This window comes from Bacillus rossius (genome assembly GCF_032445375.1).
Source record: "Bacillus rossius redtenbacheri isolate Brsri chromosome 9 unlocalized genomic scaffold, Brsri_v3 Brsri_v3_scf9_2, whole genome shotgun sequence".
NCBI classification, from domain to species: domain Eukaryota; kingdom Metazoa; phylum Arthropoda; class Insecta; order Phasmatodea; family Bacillidae; genus Bacillus; species Bacillus rossius.
The window spans coordinates 19,962,485-19,976,272 of record NW_026962013.1 but is presented as its reverse complement, the minus strand read 5'-3'; the positions used below and the strand labels follow the sequence as shown (position 1 = coordinate 19,976,272).

Genomic DNA, 13,788 nt, shown 5'->3' with positions numbered 1-13,788 from the left:
GTATAATGATGCCTGTTTTGAAGATTACGTAAGTAATTTTGAATACATGTGTAATCAGTGCAGTAAGGACTTGACTTATGGAAAGACTATGTTTGTTTTGGCACAAAATTGAAATTTAATTCTTTTAAGTCCTTATAAGGCCAAATTATAAACTATTTCAGTGTAAAAATTGCATTCATATTGCTCATTTTACCTACTAGTTTATATGACATTCATATTGGCACGTCTTGCGGACAAAAATTCTCTTTGTTCAAAATATACATGTATTGTATTTAATAAGTTGCGCTGATGAACTGCAGTTAGTAGTCACTGATCGCAGACACATCTTAACTAGGCACAAGATTTTATGGTGAATTGCAGTAAAACCGAAACATAAGTCAGTGCACCATATAACACCGAACTGCATGTTATTAATCGTTTAGCACCTAAATACCAGTTAAGTCATGGAATAAACAGAATTTAACGAAAAATTTACTCAAATCATCCAAGTGTTATTATTCAACATCCAAAATCCAATGAATGCCATTGTGCCGATTGTTTAGAACATTTTCTTTAACAAAATATACAGACCAAATGGATTGTGAAATTTAATTAGGTTCTTCAATTGATAATGCACCTTGTATTAACTTAATATTATATTACATATTCTTATGTGTACTATATACGCAAATGCTTGCAAGGTAGTTTTGCTTTAAAAAATCATAACCAACATATATTATTTCTACATTGCAGTTTGTATTTCAATAAATTACACCATTTTGTGAAAAATATTATTGCGATATATTTACTGGTCCTATATGTTGAATACTACACCATAGCCATAAATAAACATAATTTATAAAAATTAATCCAACTACAACAAAATCTCCTGTTTTAAAAACAAATTTCAGCTAAAAATAAAACCAAAACAACCTTTGTCTTTCATCATGACAGCTGCTGTAGTGGGTGGATTGAGAGGTGCTACTGCAGGTGGTTTGTTAATGGCGAACGGTTGCAGGCCGACCACCCGGACTTCGACAAGATCCAGGAGGCCCTGGAGGCGATGCGCGACGTGGCCGTGCTGATAAACGAGCGCAAGAGGCGGATGGAGAGCCTCGAGAAGCTGGCGGCGTGGCAGCAGAGGGTCGAGGGCTGGGAGGTGGGTGCCTGACCGTCCCGCGCGGAACACTTCGCTCGGGACCACTTGCGTTGTGACCAGGGGCAAGGCCGGGGGGGGGGGGGGTTAGGGGTTCAACCCCCCCCCCCCCTAGCAGCAAATCTTTAATTAATTTCTTATTCATCACAAAAACAAATTTCATATTAAAATTAATTAAAAATTTTACCATTACAATATTTAAATTTAAGTACCGAAAACTGCTAAAATAGCACTATTTTACACCTTAAAATCCAAATTTTCCCGGGGGAGGACCCCCCCCCACCACCCGAATCAATATGGTGGGGGGTGGGGTGGGGGGCATACTTCTTAACTTCCCCCCATATACAAATCCTGGCTACGCTACTGGTTGCGACCCAAGGTCCATGTGCCGACCCTGGGACTAGGGCCGGACAGTCGCGAACAAGGCGTGTTGGGGGACGGACGTACTGTCCATTGCTCTCGACTCACCGACTTGAATTGGCCGTGTGTTTCTGTCACACCTTACAAACATATATCAGTTCAACAATTACACAAGGCAACAGCAAAACTACTTGTTTGAGAACCCTGGTGACAAATATGCCTCACGTATTCTTTGTACGACCTGATGTAAATATGGATGAATAGGTACATCTTATTTTTTCACCCAGCATTAATGTTAGTAATTAAATAAATATTTCTAATTTATCTTCTTACTAAGCAAGTTTTTACTACCGCTTAAAGTGTACTAATATTTACCGATAAAATGTGTTTATTATGGCTGCGCAAAAACAAAGGTGTGTGTCCTGTGAAAACGATACAACTTAGGATGAGAAATGTTACCCCTTGAAATATATTATTGTCATGAAAAATTTTATCAAAATCCATTGGCTAATTTTTGCACTACATTGTAACAAATTAAAAGACAAGACAGAATTAAATAAATGTATGTATTAGGTTGGCCTTTGTGTCACTTCTTAAGCTAATAAAGTTTTATTATATGTATAGAAATTAAGAGTTTTTTCCTATGTCCATACACCCACACTCACATCTTATTTTGTGTCTAGCTTACATAAGTTATAAATAGTCATAAGTTATAAATAGTCATAAGCTATCTCATGAAAGTCATTCTTTACATACATACTGTTTTCTTTACCACTTGGGTTTTTTTCAAATTAGGACAAAAATTGCTTGCATTAATTTTACCTTGTTGGTTTTGAAGCGTCTTTTTTTTTTGTCCTGCTGGGAACATGACGCCTGTTTGTCGACTGTGCAGGGCGAGGATCTGATCGAAGTTAGTTCGCAGCTGATCCACCAGGGGGAGGTGGTGAGGGTCACGACCGGGATGTGGACCAGCAACATCACCTTGTTCCTGTTCGACCACCAGCTCGTGTACTGCAAGAAGGTAACCGCGCTTGTGTCTGAAAGCACGTTGAGCTACTGCCTTGCATTCCACACCCACCTACGTCCTGGACCTCGTAAATCTATAAAGTTAGGAAATTAAAAAAAAAAAATGTTAATCCATGTTCAATAGGTATTTGTTATACATATTGTAGTTCTTACCTGGCGATAGAACTACGCTGTCATAACCATCCACCACTTCGGCAGAGTGCACAGAAAATAGTCAGCTGCAGAGATTTAGAGCTAGCCAAAAAGGCTTGTTTTGGCACTCCCTGCCTTCCTATAAATTTATGCCCAGCAATCTCCAAACATCCTGTAAATGAGTGTATTTTGCTTCAGTTCAAATCAGTCTCTTTATTTCATGTCTGCAAAATACAGTTATAAAGGTTCTTTAAGATTAACGAATATTAGTTTTAAAGTTTTGAAATTATAATCTTAATAACATATGGATGAATAAAATTGTTATCATGTTCATTAAAATGTTAAAATCTTAAGACAATATATTTCTTCCCTGATCAGTAATTTAAGGTAAAAATAATGTTTTGAAGAATCTTCAACACCAAAACAAAATAAATAATATTCTAGTCTGTGGAGATTAATGTGTTTCATAACTTTAGTTGTTAAATTGTTTTGTTCACAGTTAAGATACTTATTAGTTACGTACTAAATAAATACCTTAATTATCTGGAATCTGATATTGTATTTTAATTTTCGCAAGATAAAACCCATATGTGACTTTTGAATTTCATTTTGAACAATGTGTAGCAGTACTTACATAAATGAATTGTGAGGAATCAGAAGTATGAGCGAATTTAAAGTGAAACTACTTTACAGTAGGGAAAGTTTAAGCGATGATGTCATCAGGGCGTAACAAAAGTGTAATGCTCAGAGGGCAATGAAAATAATTCGATTAGGAGTGGAGCGCTCAGTGGCAGGCCTGAGTGGGGTGCACTCACATGCGTGCATACTTGCGTATGTGGGTGTAGATCCTTGGTGGCGGCCGGAGGGGGGAGGGGTTTCTGGAATTCTCACAGTGACTGTGAAAGGATGTTGATAAACGTAAACGTTAAAATTAAAACTATTGTTTTATTGGAAAACTTTTGGTACATTTTAAAGTTTTCTGCTCATTGCATGCATATAGGCCAATGTATCCTATCCAGAGACAACTTGTGCTGGTTAAAACCCACAAGCAAAACTCTCGGGCCGCATGACAACCCCCCCCCCCCCCTCCCCCAATTCCCCCTCACAAATTTCTGTTGTGAATCCTACAGATTTGTGCACAGCTTACATACTTTTATTTTATTCATTTTTCTTCCCCTACCTGTGAAGATTCTAATGCGTGTGGCTGCCACACACTCATATTTTTTATGTTTGAATATTCTGTAATGTTATGATTTATTGTTTCTTTAGGATATCCTGAAGAGGAATACCTACGTCTACAAAGGCAGAATAGATCTGGACACGAGTGAAGTGGTTGACGTTCCTGATGGAAAGGGTAAATATATCAATAATTTTTTTTTTGTCTTTGCGAATCATTGACACTTACTGACATTGCACCACTGAGGCAATAGAAGCGAACATAAAACAGCTTTAAATATTCAGTCAGTTTTGAGGTAGGCAGAAAACTTTATTTAATGATATTAAAATGGGATTAAAATCTTAACAATTAACACACAAGTGTTTAGATTTGAATGATTGATATCTGGTATTTACCGTGTTTTCTCGCATAATTGTCGCAGATTTTATTCTAAAATCAAGTTTGAAAAGTAGGGGTGTGACCATTGTGCGGAAAAATTTTTTTTGTTAGGTAAAGTTATTCATAAAAACAAAACCCGTTCATGGAAAGTACGTTTATTTAAAAAAAGGCGGAGTATACAAGAGCACGCCAAACAATCTATATTAATTCCTTAAACAAAAACCTTTCTTCAACATAAAAACTCTTAACGCGAACGCAAGCCACTAGAATCTCACGTGAACTAACGTGTCGTAGTACACACTTGCCACGAAAGAATGCGGGCTATCAAATGTAGTTAACTCGGCACCTGACAATCTATATTAATTCCTTAAACAAAAACCTTTCTTCAACATTAAAAACTCTTAACGCGAACGCAAGCCACTAGAATCTCACGTGAACTAACATGTCGTAGTACACACTTGCCACGAAAGAATGCGGGCTATCAAATGTAGTTAACTCGGCACCTGACAGAGAGCGCGCGTTGCATCCAATCGGCGAGATATCGATATTCGACTAAGTGCGCGCGCTCTATACGGGAAGCAACATAACCAAACATGAATGATGCGCTGGCTACATTTTTATAAGCGGTATGCCGCGGTAACGCAGACAATCAGATAAAGGAAATACCGTTTAAAAACATTTTTAAAAGAAAATTTACACGTCAGACAACTTTGTATTTCCGTTTATTAAATAAATAAGTGGTAATGACGGAAATTAAATTTTAGATTACACTTACACCGCGGCGACGCAGACGATCAGATAAAGGAAATAACTTTTAAAAACGTCTTAAAAAGAAAATTTACACGCCAACAACGTCATATTTTTCCGTTAATTTATTAAGTTAGTGGTAATGACCGAATAAATATTAGATTTCTACTTTAAAATACATCGTTTTATACGGAAAAGATACCTACACAAAGCATTCAGCATCTACTAGCGGGACCAAAAACATCATGCGACATTTACGCGAGAAGTTTTTTTATCCCAATTTTGACAGCCAAAAATATTGTTGCGACGATTACGCGCGTGCGACGATTCTGCGATAAAACACGGTACTTTAGCGACCTTAAATTAATCATTTGTGCTGCTATAAAAATAGGTTGGGGAGGGGGAAATTCATTAAGTTATTGTACCTCAGTAAAGCACACATTGATTGGTGGTCCAGAGGCAAAGCAGTGGAGATGTGTAAGAATGCCCAATTGTGCTGCAGCATGGACAAAATTTCCACAAATAGATAGTCAAATACTATCTATACCAAGGTTAAACACTATCAAAGATGTTGCACCACGGATTATATTGTTAATTTATGTATATCCGTGATAATTTGCGCTGCCTGAGAGGATGTCCCAGCTTTAATTGTCGACTTGTAAAATAAGCCTCTGAGCAGTGACAGACACAGGAAAGTCACCCTTACAAGTACTCCCACCATGCTTTCATCCGTTGTCTTCTTGATGCAAATATTCCGCGCGTCACTGTACTGCATTAGGGCAGATGCACGCCACAGACTATCCAATGTGTTACACTTAGAACAAATAACAACAGTATATTATTGCATGAGAAATGATTTTCACCCTATCATCATTGCCTTGCGGTTATTATTGATAGCAGCTGTACCCAAGCCCGGACGGGACGTACCTCTTAACACAAGTGGTTTCGTATCTGAACATTTTCTTGACTGAAAGAAAATCTTAAACACAGTCGCATACATGTTCAGTTTAGCTGGAATCTACGTGCTGTAGCTATACGGGTGCATATATTAGTTGTGTATAGTTTGAATCAAATTCAGATACAAACAAATATTAAAATATTCTCAAATTCAAATATTTAAATTCAATAGTAATATGACAGATTTAATGACATTTTTACAAATACTTTTTCATGTGCAGTGGCAATAAATGTATCACATTACTTAATGTTTACAAAAATAAAACAAAGTAAGGTTTAGAATTTTTTTGAAATTTTTTGGTGGGAGTCTGAAAATATTTACTGTTTACTGTTAAATGTTAAAATGTTAAAATGTTAAACTAAACTCTGGGTGGTTACATCAGGTACAATAATATATTTGAACTGTGTACTTGTTCACTTATATTGTACAACAATGACATTAACCTCAAGTCTGTTATTTACACAAGGTGATATGCAACAGCTTTTTATTATGCAATCAGATATTTGATATTTGAAATACCGAATATTTAATAGGTCTGTGAGAATATAGTTTTAAGAAGCAAAGCGAATATCAAATATAATTTTTTAAATATTCGCAAAGTCAATCGAATCAAATTGCAAATATTGCTTTTGGCAAAGCTGTATTACACTTATCTTATAAAATACAGGATTGAAAATCGTTTACATTTTACGATTGAACTGTTTAAATGATTAACCAATTGAGCCATAGTATAACATCATTAAATAAAAATTATAAAAATTATAAAAATTACCAATCCAAGCAGAGGGAGTGCTACTTCTTGATGTTTTTAAATAACCATCTTTATTCAAGCAAAACATGTGCAACACAAAAAAAAATACTAAATATTTTCATTAGCGAATATTAGGCTTCCAAAATGTTTTAAAGCTTCACAAAAAATGCGAAGCTTCACGCCAGATGCAACAATCGAAACTACAAATAAAACGGTACAGAAAATTTCCTGAAGTAAAACTGAATATACTGAATATTAAAAAGAGAGCTCTGATCAATTGGCTCGGTGGAAGCTCTTCGCACGGGCTCGACAGAGGCCGGCGTCGGTCAGGGCCGCAACTTGGGGTGGTGTGGGGGGGGGGGGGGGGGTTTACAAGCGGGGGGCACACGCCCCGGGCGCAAAAGCTGCGGGGGGGGGGGGGGCGTAAATCCCTTGCATTGTAATTCCTTCCTACTACAACTGGTAACTTAACTGGGTAAAAAGTTTTTTTTTTTTTTAACTCGCATGCCGAGGATGGTCTAATCTGAATTACAATACGTCTCAACGTACTAGCACCGTTTTTTTCCGTGGGAGGGGTCCCCGGACCCCCCCACTCTATTGATGTGGTATGTGCAAAAAGAGTGGGGGGGAGGGGGGGCGGGCATGGATCCATCAATGCCCCGGGTGCCAGAGACTCTAGTCGCTGAGTGCTGTTTGCTGCGGCAGACTCGCAGCTGGGGACGTCGGCGCGGCACGGGCTGAAGGTGTACAGCCGGGCACGCGACAAGTGGCTGCTGCTGTGCTGCCGCTCGGCGGAGGAGAAGGCCCAGTGGCTGGGGGCGCTGCGTGAGGAGCGGGAGCTGGTGGCCCGCGACCTGCGCGAGGGGCTGGAGTTCCCGCTCGCCGCCCGCCAGCTGGCGCGGGCCGCCGCCAAGAGGCAGCGACGCCCTCCCTGCAAGCCCAGGGGTGAGCGATCCGTCCCCCCGACTCTAGCCTTTGAATATACATACTGTATAGAAGTCGCCAGTGGATAGGATTTACTCTACGTTTTTCAGGAGCGTACGATGAGCAGCTTGGGAAGGAGAAAGGGTGTGTGCCCCACCTGTCGCTTTTCCCAGTCGATGACGCGCCACCTCCCCTACTTGTTTCGGAGCATAGGGGCACGGCTTCTCCAAGGATCGGCTCCAGGAGGGCAAGGAGGGGGAAACACATAACACTTAAAAGGAAAAAGTCCACAACTGTCGCCGAAACCAGAAGAGTGATGGTGTTGGGCACTCTCTTCTGTGAAGCCCCATGAGAAAGGTTTCATGGCCGGGAATGTGGAGTCATGCTCGGCAGTGCGCTGCCGTAACGCCCTGTATTGTCTTAGGTTGTTATTTACACATTAGAGCGCAGCTCTGTCGCCCGCTGTCATTCCCCCGCACCCCCCACCCATCATTCACTGCAGCTCAAGTTCGTTCAACGGGAGGGGGAAAGGGTGTTTGAAGAGTTCGACACTTGTCCGCTAGGGACCACCACAAGTTGATGCCCTAGAGATGGTAGCGATTGCGGCGGTGAATTAACCAACTACCTCAAAACCGTATTCGAAATTTTAACCTGGACTGGCGACTTCTATACAGTATATATATTCAAAGCTCTAGCATAGCATCATTAGGGCCAAGATCTTATGGTTTTGCTAAAAACAAAATTTACTCATTAAAAATAGTGGAGTTTGTCTTTTGTCGCAAAAAAATTAAAACATATTCAATTATGTGTAGGCACCAAGCACAGTCGCGTTGATCAACTGCCTCGAAAATTTCTGGTAAGACACTTAAAATATGTGTTAGTTTAATGAATGTTTTGCATATGCATGTCACTTGTATCGTGCATAAACATATATATACTAAAATTTCTTAGATTTTACAATATACTATATACATAGCTCAATGTATCAAAAAAGGAAATGATGAAGTTATTGAAACTGCTAAACCTGTTTAACTCTATTAAGTAGCTGGGAGAAAAACATTTTGGTTGCATGGTTTAAAAATATCTTTCTGGTGTTTGTTTACGTAGGTTCAAAAAAATCAATGTGCTGGTGTTGATAGTCTTTTAACATTTTTCCTTGTGATGTTTCTCTGAAGGACTTCAGTCGTGTCTGTACGGTACAAGATATGGACTTCTTTTGTCTACGTAGCTGTTGATTAAGGGTTTTTTAAATTACATTTATTTGATTGATTTACTTTTCCAATATAGGTACTTAGAAAAAACCATACACTAAAAATAGAATACAAATAGGTAATTCAGGCAAATTTTTTTGCATTTAATTCTTTTCCTTGCATTCAGTTTAATGTGGTGTATAAGACTTTGAAATCTGGTTTCATTATTTTGGTTGTATTACTATTCACCTTGTAATCCTGCCTCAAACAATAATAAATATTGAGCTTGGAACATTGTCAGAACAAACTTGTTCACTTACTTGTATTAGTTGATTATTACGCTTCACTTTGTACCAATTTAACAAATATAGTGTTATTCTTGCTGAAACATAGAATGTTGGATAAAAATTCATTCGTTGAATAACTAAATTTGTAACTGTTATGTACTTTTGATAGACATATATTTTTTTTAAATTTTACTTGTAGTAAGAAAACTTTAAAATAATAGAAATTGAGCCCAATTACATTTTTGCAGTAGGTACTTCTGCCATCTAATCTTCACACATTGCTTACCTGTTATGTAAACCTTCATTGTGGCATCTATCACACTGGTGTGGGTCTTGAAAGCAAATTTGGAGCAGTGCTTCTACAATGATTCTTCCTTATTTGCGTTATCCCTCTACAGAGACAGACACAGAACATTATTTTTTTTTCCGTGCACTCTGCGGAAGAGGTGGATGGTCACGACGGCGGTGTTCTCTCGCCAGGTAAGAGCTACAAGCGTGATCCGCTGATCTACGGCGGGGGCCGCCTGAACCCCGGGGCCAGCCACCCGAGCCTGGCGGCCAGCGGCACGTCGCACTCCCTGGGGCGCAAGGTCGGGACGTGGTTCACCTTCGGCAGCAGCAAGAAGAGGCACATGCTCATGCGGTCGTCCCCCCACCACAACCCCTCGTGAAGGCTTCGGCGCGTCGTGACGATCCGGCCGTCGCTGTGCTCGGGGCTCGGGAGAGGTCGGAGTATCTGCAGTGAATCGAGGCCCGCCCGTGATGAGAGGGGCGGCTTTGTCCTTGCGAGACGTCCAGGGTGACGAGAGTTAGCAGCAGACAGACAGGTTGAATGAAACACAAAAAAAATTTTTTTTTGTACGAATTTAGTCATCTTCTGTGGAGGTCTGTGCAGCTAGGTGCGGCTCAGGCGCACTCACCGATGTTCATCAAGTGATCCAGCCAGCTGTGTCTTATCAACGAAGCGAGCATAGCTTGCTTTGCATTGCGGACGGTGTGTTTTCGAAACGTTTGTAAACAATATCCTTCTTAGCATATCATTTCTTTACAGACTCGAGGAAAAAAAAATACTTTGTAGTGGCAATAATTGATTGAAGATCGTTAAGTTTTTGTTTGGAGAAATTGTAAAAGCAAAAAATAAAGTTATATATATTACAAGACTGAAACACTAGCCTTCCTTCTGAAAAATAAAAAATAAAAATAATCATACTTGTGAAGGATGATTTTGTAAACATTACGAAAAGATGTTCATTGGATGGTGATGTTGGGGTGTTGTTACGGAATTTAAGTTTAACTGCACTATGCTGAAATGTTAATACAGTTGTGATCAGTATTTTCATTATAAAATTGTTAACTGTTTGTAAATGTTGTGACATTTTAAGGGTTTTAAAGCATGTATCATGTTAAAAGTTGTTTTCTTTTTACTTGTGTAAATATGACTTTTCTAACTGTTGTTACATTGTAACATTTTGTGACGTCACTTCAGGATAAAAATACTATCTCATCATTGTATAATGCTTGAAAAAGAACTTACTAGAGGAAAAAAGATTATGCAGATTATTATATTAAAGAAAAGCAAAAATATAACATGATCTGTTTAATAACATAGTTAAGAAAATTACAAACTAAAATAGGGGGATTTTACTTTTGTGCGATAAATTTAGTGTTGGGGTTTTACTTATTTTATGCAGTTTGAACTGTCATAACTAAAACTTTTGAGTTAATTTTTGTAAAAATTTATTCATACCTATTAATCAATAATTATAATCTAAATGTATTATCAGCATTTTAATGTTTTAAGGATTCTTTAGCATTAAACAATTATAAATTATTATAATAATACAATAATGTGATTCAGCAGTTTAATTAACATTCCAGTATTTGTCTCTGGTATTTCCTTTCTATGCATTTCCTTTCTTTGAATTTAAAAAAAAAAAAAACAGACATGTAATTGATTTTATTCCCTAGACATTTTAAAAGTGTTTGTGTGGCTTAATTATATGTGATTTTATTGAATTTAAAAAAAAACTATTATGGGGTTTATATGGTTGTGACTCTAAATATAATCTCAGCAACAGCAGCATTGATAGGTGGATATCATATTTGTGAGTGATATGCAGGTTGGTTACTTACTCTTAACTATTTAAGGAATAACCATGAGCATGTTAACTCTTATTTTGAGAAATTGTTTTGGAAAAATAAGTCAAAGCTACATAGTGACATTGATAATGAATTCTGTAATAATCATGACATGAGTCTGTAATGCAACTTTTCTGATCATGAAGACTTGTTTGAAAGCCAAAATTACGTAATACTTTTCCCCCCCTTCAGATAAGTCTGATTTTGTTAATGTAATTTGTGTTTGAAGATTGTTTTAATGCATGGGAGTCACTGATTTCATTTACAGAACCATCAATCTGGGTCATGTCAAACTGCAGTACATACATACTGCACGGAACAAACATCTCGATAACCACGCTCGCTTGCAACGCGGCATGCTTGAACTACGGAGGGGGAAACATTTTTAAGATTAACTCTATGTGAGTGCATCTGTTTTCCCTATTCTCGATGTCGACTGCCGGAAAGATGTCTGGACTCCACTTTTGGTAGTCGCCAATTCCCCTTCACATAATTAGTTCTGAGAAATTACTTCTTTTAAGGCATTGTTATTTTTATTTTACTTATATGCACCGTACAGCATGATATATTATGAAAGCCACTGGGAAATTATTGAATGGCCACCAACATGAGATGTATTGACAATGTACTTCAATTTTTTGTTTAACTGGCCGTTGACTTTAAGCAAATTACATGGAAGCATGAAAATGATTTTTTAATGGACCTTTGAAAAACTACTTACATTTTTCATACATTAAAAAAAAAAAGTTCTAATATAAAAACAGCCGGTTGGTTTTTTTCTCCAAAATATAAAATTTGTGTTTGCATGGTTACAAGATGGTTAGTAGATTTGTAAAAAGTATGGTCAAATTTAAACTCAAACCACATTATTATTTCTTTATATTACACAAACTTGAAATTTTTTCCACTGCCAAGAAAATGAATGAAAAGAAGAAATATTTTTTAAATAATAAAATTGAACACAAGCCGTTTTTAAAACTGTATCAGGTTCATGTTACGATGAGTTGGAAACAAAAGTTTCTTGTGGTGTTCAGAAATATAATATTTTATATGTGAAATGGTCTTATGAATTTGATGCTATTCAGACACCACAGCACAACTATTTAAAACCAAATTAACTATATTTTCTTAGTTGATTTCTGCATGCCAATACCAAGACTGAACCTACCCGAGTGCTTATTTTTAAAAATAATTTCTCTATGTTTAAATTCATAATGTGAAAATATCATTATTTAAACCTAATAAGAATAAACAATTTTTTTCCTGTGCATTTCACGCCAGAGACCAAGTGTCCTTGAGAAACTAAACTGCGTCAAAATGATTTCCATGATCCCATCAAGTTTCAAAAGTTGTTAAATGTTAAAGTTTAAGTAATTTCTTTTTGCGATTGGCTTCATTGCTCAAATAATTTTCTTGTACCCACAATTTTCAGAGTGGTTTAGGAGATACTAGTTTATTGCTCATGCAACTTCTTGTGCTGAAAGAATTCAAACCATTTTATAACTATGCGTAACATAAAGTGGCATTAGTGAATTTTATTTTTTACTGAGGCAAACCAAATTCAACTGTGCAAACATTGACTATATAAACATAAAGTATGAGGTCTTTTCTAATGTCATCCATTTCAAAATTCATTTTGTATAGTATTTAATGTACATGTACATAAATTTATAATTTAAAAAAAAAGTACAGTGTTTGATAAATCAAAGAAAAGCAATTATTGTGACTATTCAAGTTTTTGAAAAGGTTACCAAAAACTTGAACTACCTACTTAAATTCTACTCTTTGACATCTGACATACAAATTTTCTTTGCGTGGCCTACGTAAGTTTGGAGTAGCGTCAAGAAAGATAATGAAAAAGACGAATGTCGCTTCTGTAATACATTCTAAAACTGCTCAATAAGTTCTAATGTTAAAACATGTGGCCTACTTAACTCCTCCTTCTCATTGTGAAACGCACAATATCTAGCTTGCTTAGAGTGCAGTCTTGTGCACTCTCAACCCATCTCCAGTGATATATAATGAAACGTTAACCGAAGTTGTGTATTTTTACCTCAAACTGAAATCGTAGTCATAGATAGGTGACGTAGCTTCACTGTAGAAAAAAAAAAAGGTGGCGAATGATCACAGTTGCATTTAATTTGATGTTCTTCTTGAAGCTACATTGTACATAAATAAACGTAAAAAAAAATAAACCTGTGCTCCGTATACAAATTTTAATAATTGAATTACTATTTGCCACGTGTATATTTATACAAATATTGTGTGTTTTTCAAACAGTGGTACTGACCACCTTACATGTAAAACTTATGGAAGAAAAAATATATATATCCCATATTTTAAAACATCTGCAAAAGTTTTTATAACTTACAGTATGGACACAGATAAATATAATATGATAAATGTGGTAGTGATGTTACAGAATAGTTTTGTACCAAGAGTGTTCTTCCTCTGCTGGTATATATCAAATGCCTAGAAAATATCTCATTGTGTAGTGGTGTAATAATTTGTTGTTAAACAAATCTATATAAAATGATTTGGATGCTAGAAATGGTGCACAATAAATTTAAACTTAATAAAACTG

The 13,788-nt window shown here is 36.9% G+C and overlaps 1 protein-coding gene across 3 annotated transcripts in view; it reads left to right on the top strand.

The window, feature by feature from the left end:
- The window catches only part of LOC134543346 (spermatogenesis-associated protein 13), a 250,784-nt gene extending 236,996 nt beyond the window's left edge, over positions 1 to 13,788 (top strand). For all 3 annotated transcript variants that reach the window (XM_063388318.1, XM_063388320.1, XM_063388319.1), the window contains exons 15-19: positions 998 to 1,138; positions 2,388 to 2,516; positions 3,923 to 4,007; positions 7,370 to 7,609; positions 9,546 to 13,788. In XM_063388318.1, coding sequence (XP_063244388.1) covers positions 998 to 1,138; positions 2,388 to 2,516; positions 3,923 to 4,007; positions 7,370 to 7,609; positions 9,546 to 9,736 — 786 coding nt within the window. In that variant the 3' untranslated portion in view covers positions 9,737 to 13,788. The remainder of the gene's footprint in view (positions 1 to 997; positions 1,139 to 2,387; positions 2,517 to 3,922; positions 4,008 to 7,369; positions 7,610 to 9,545) is intronic.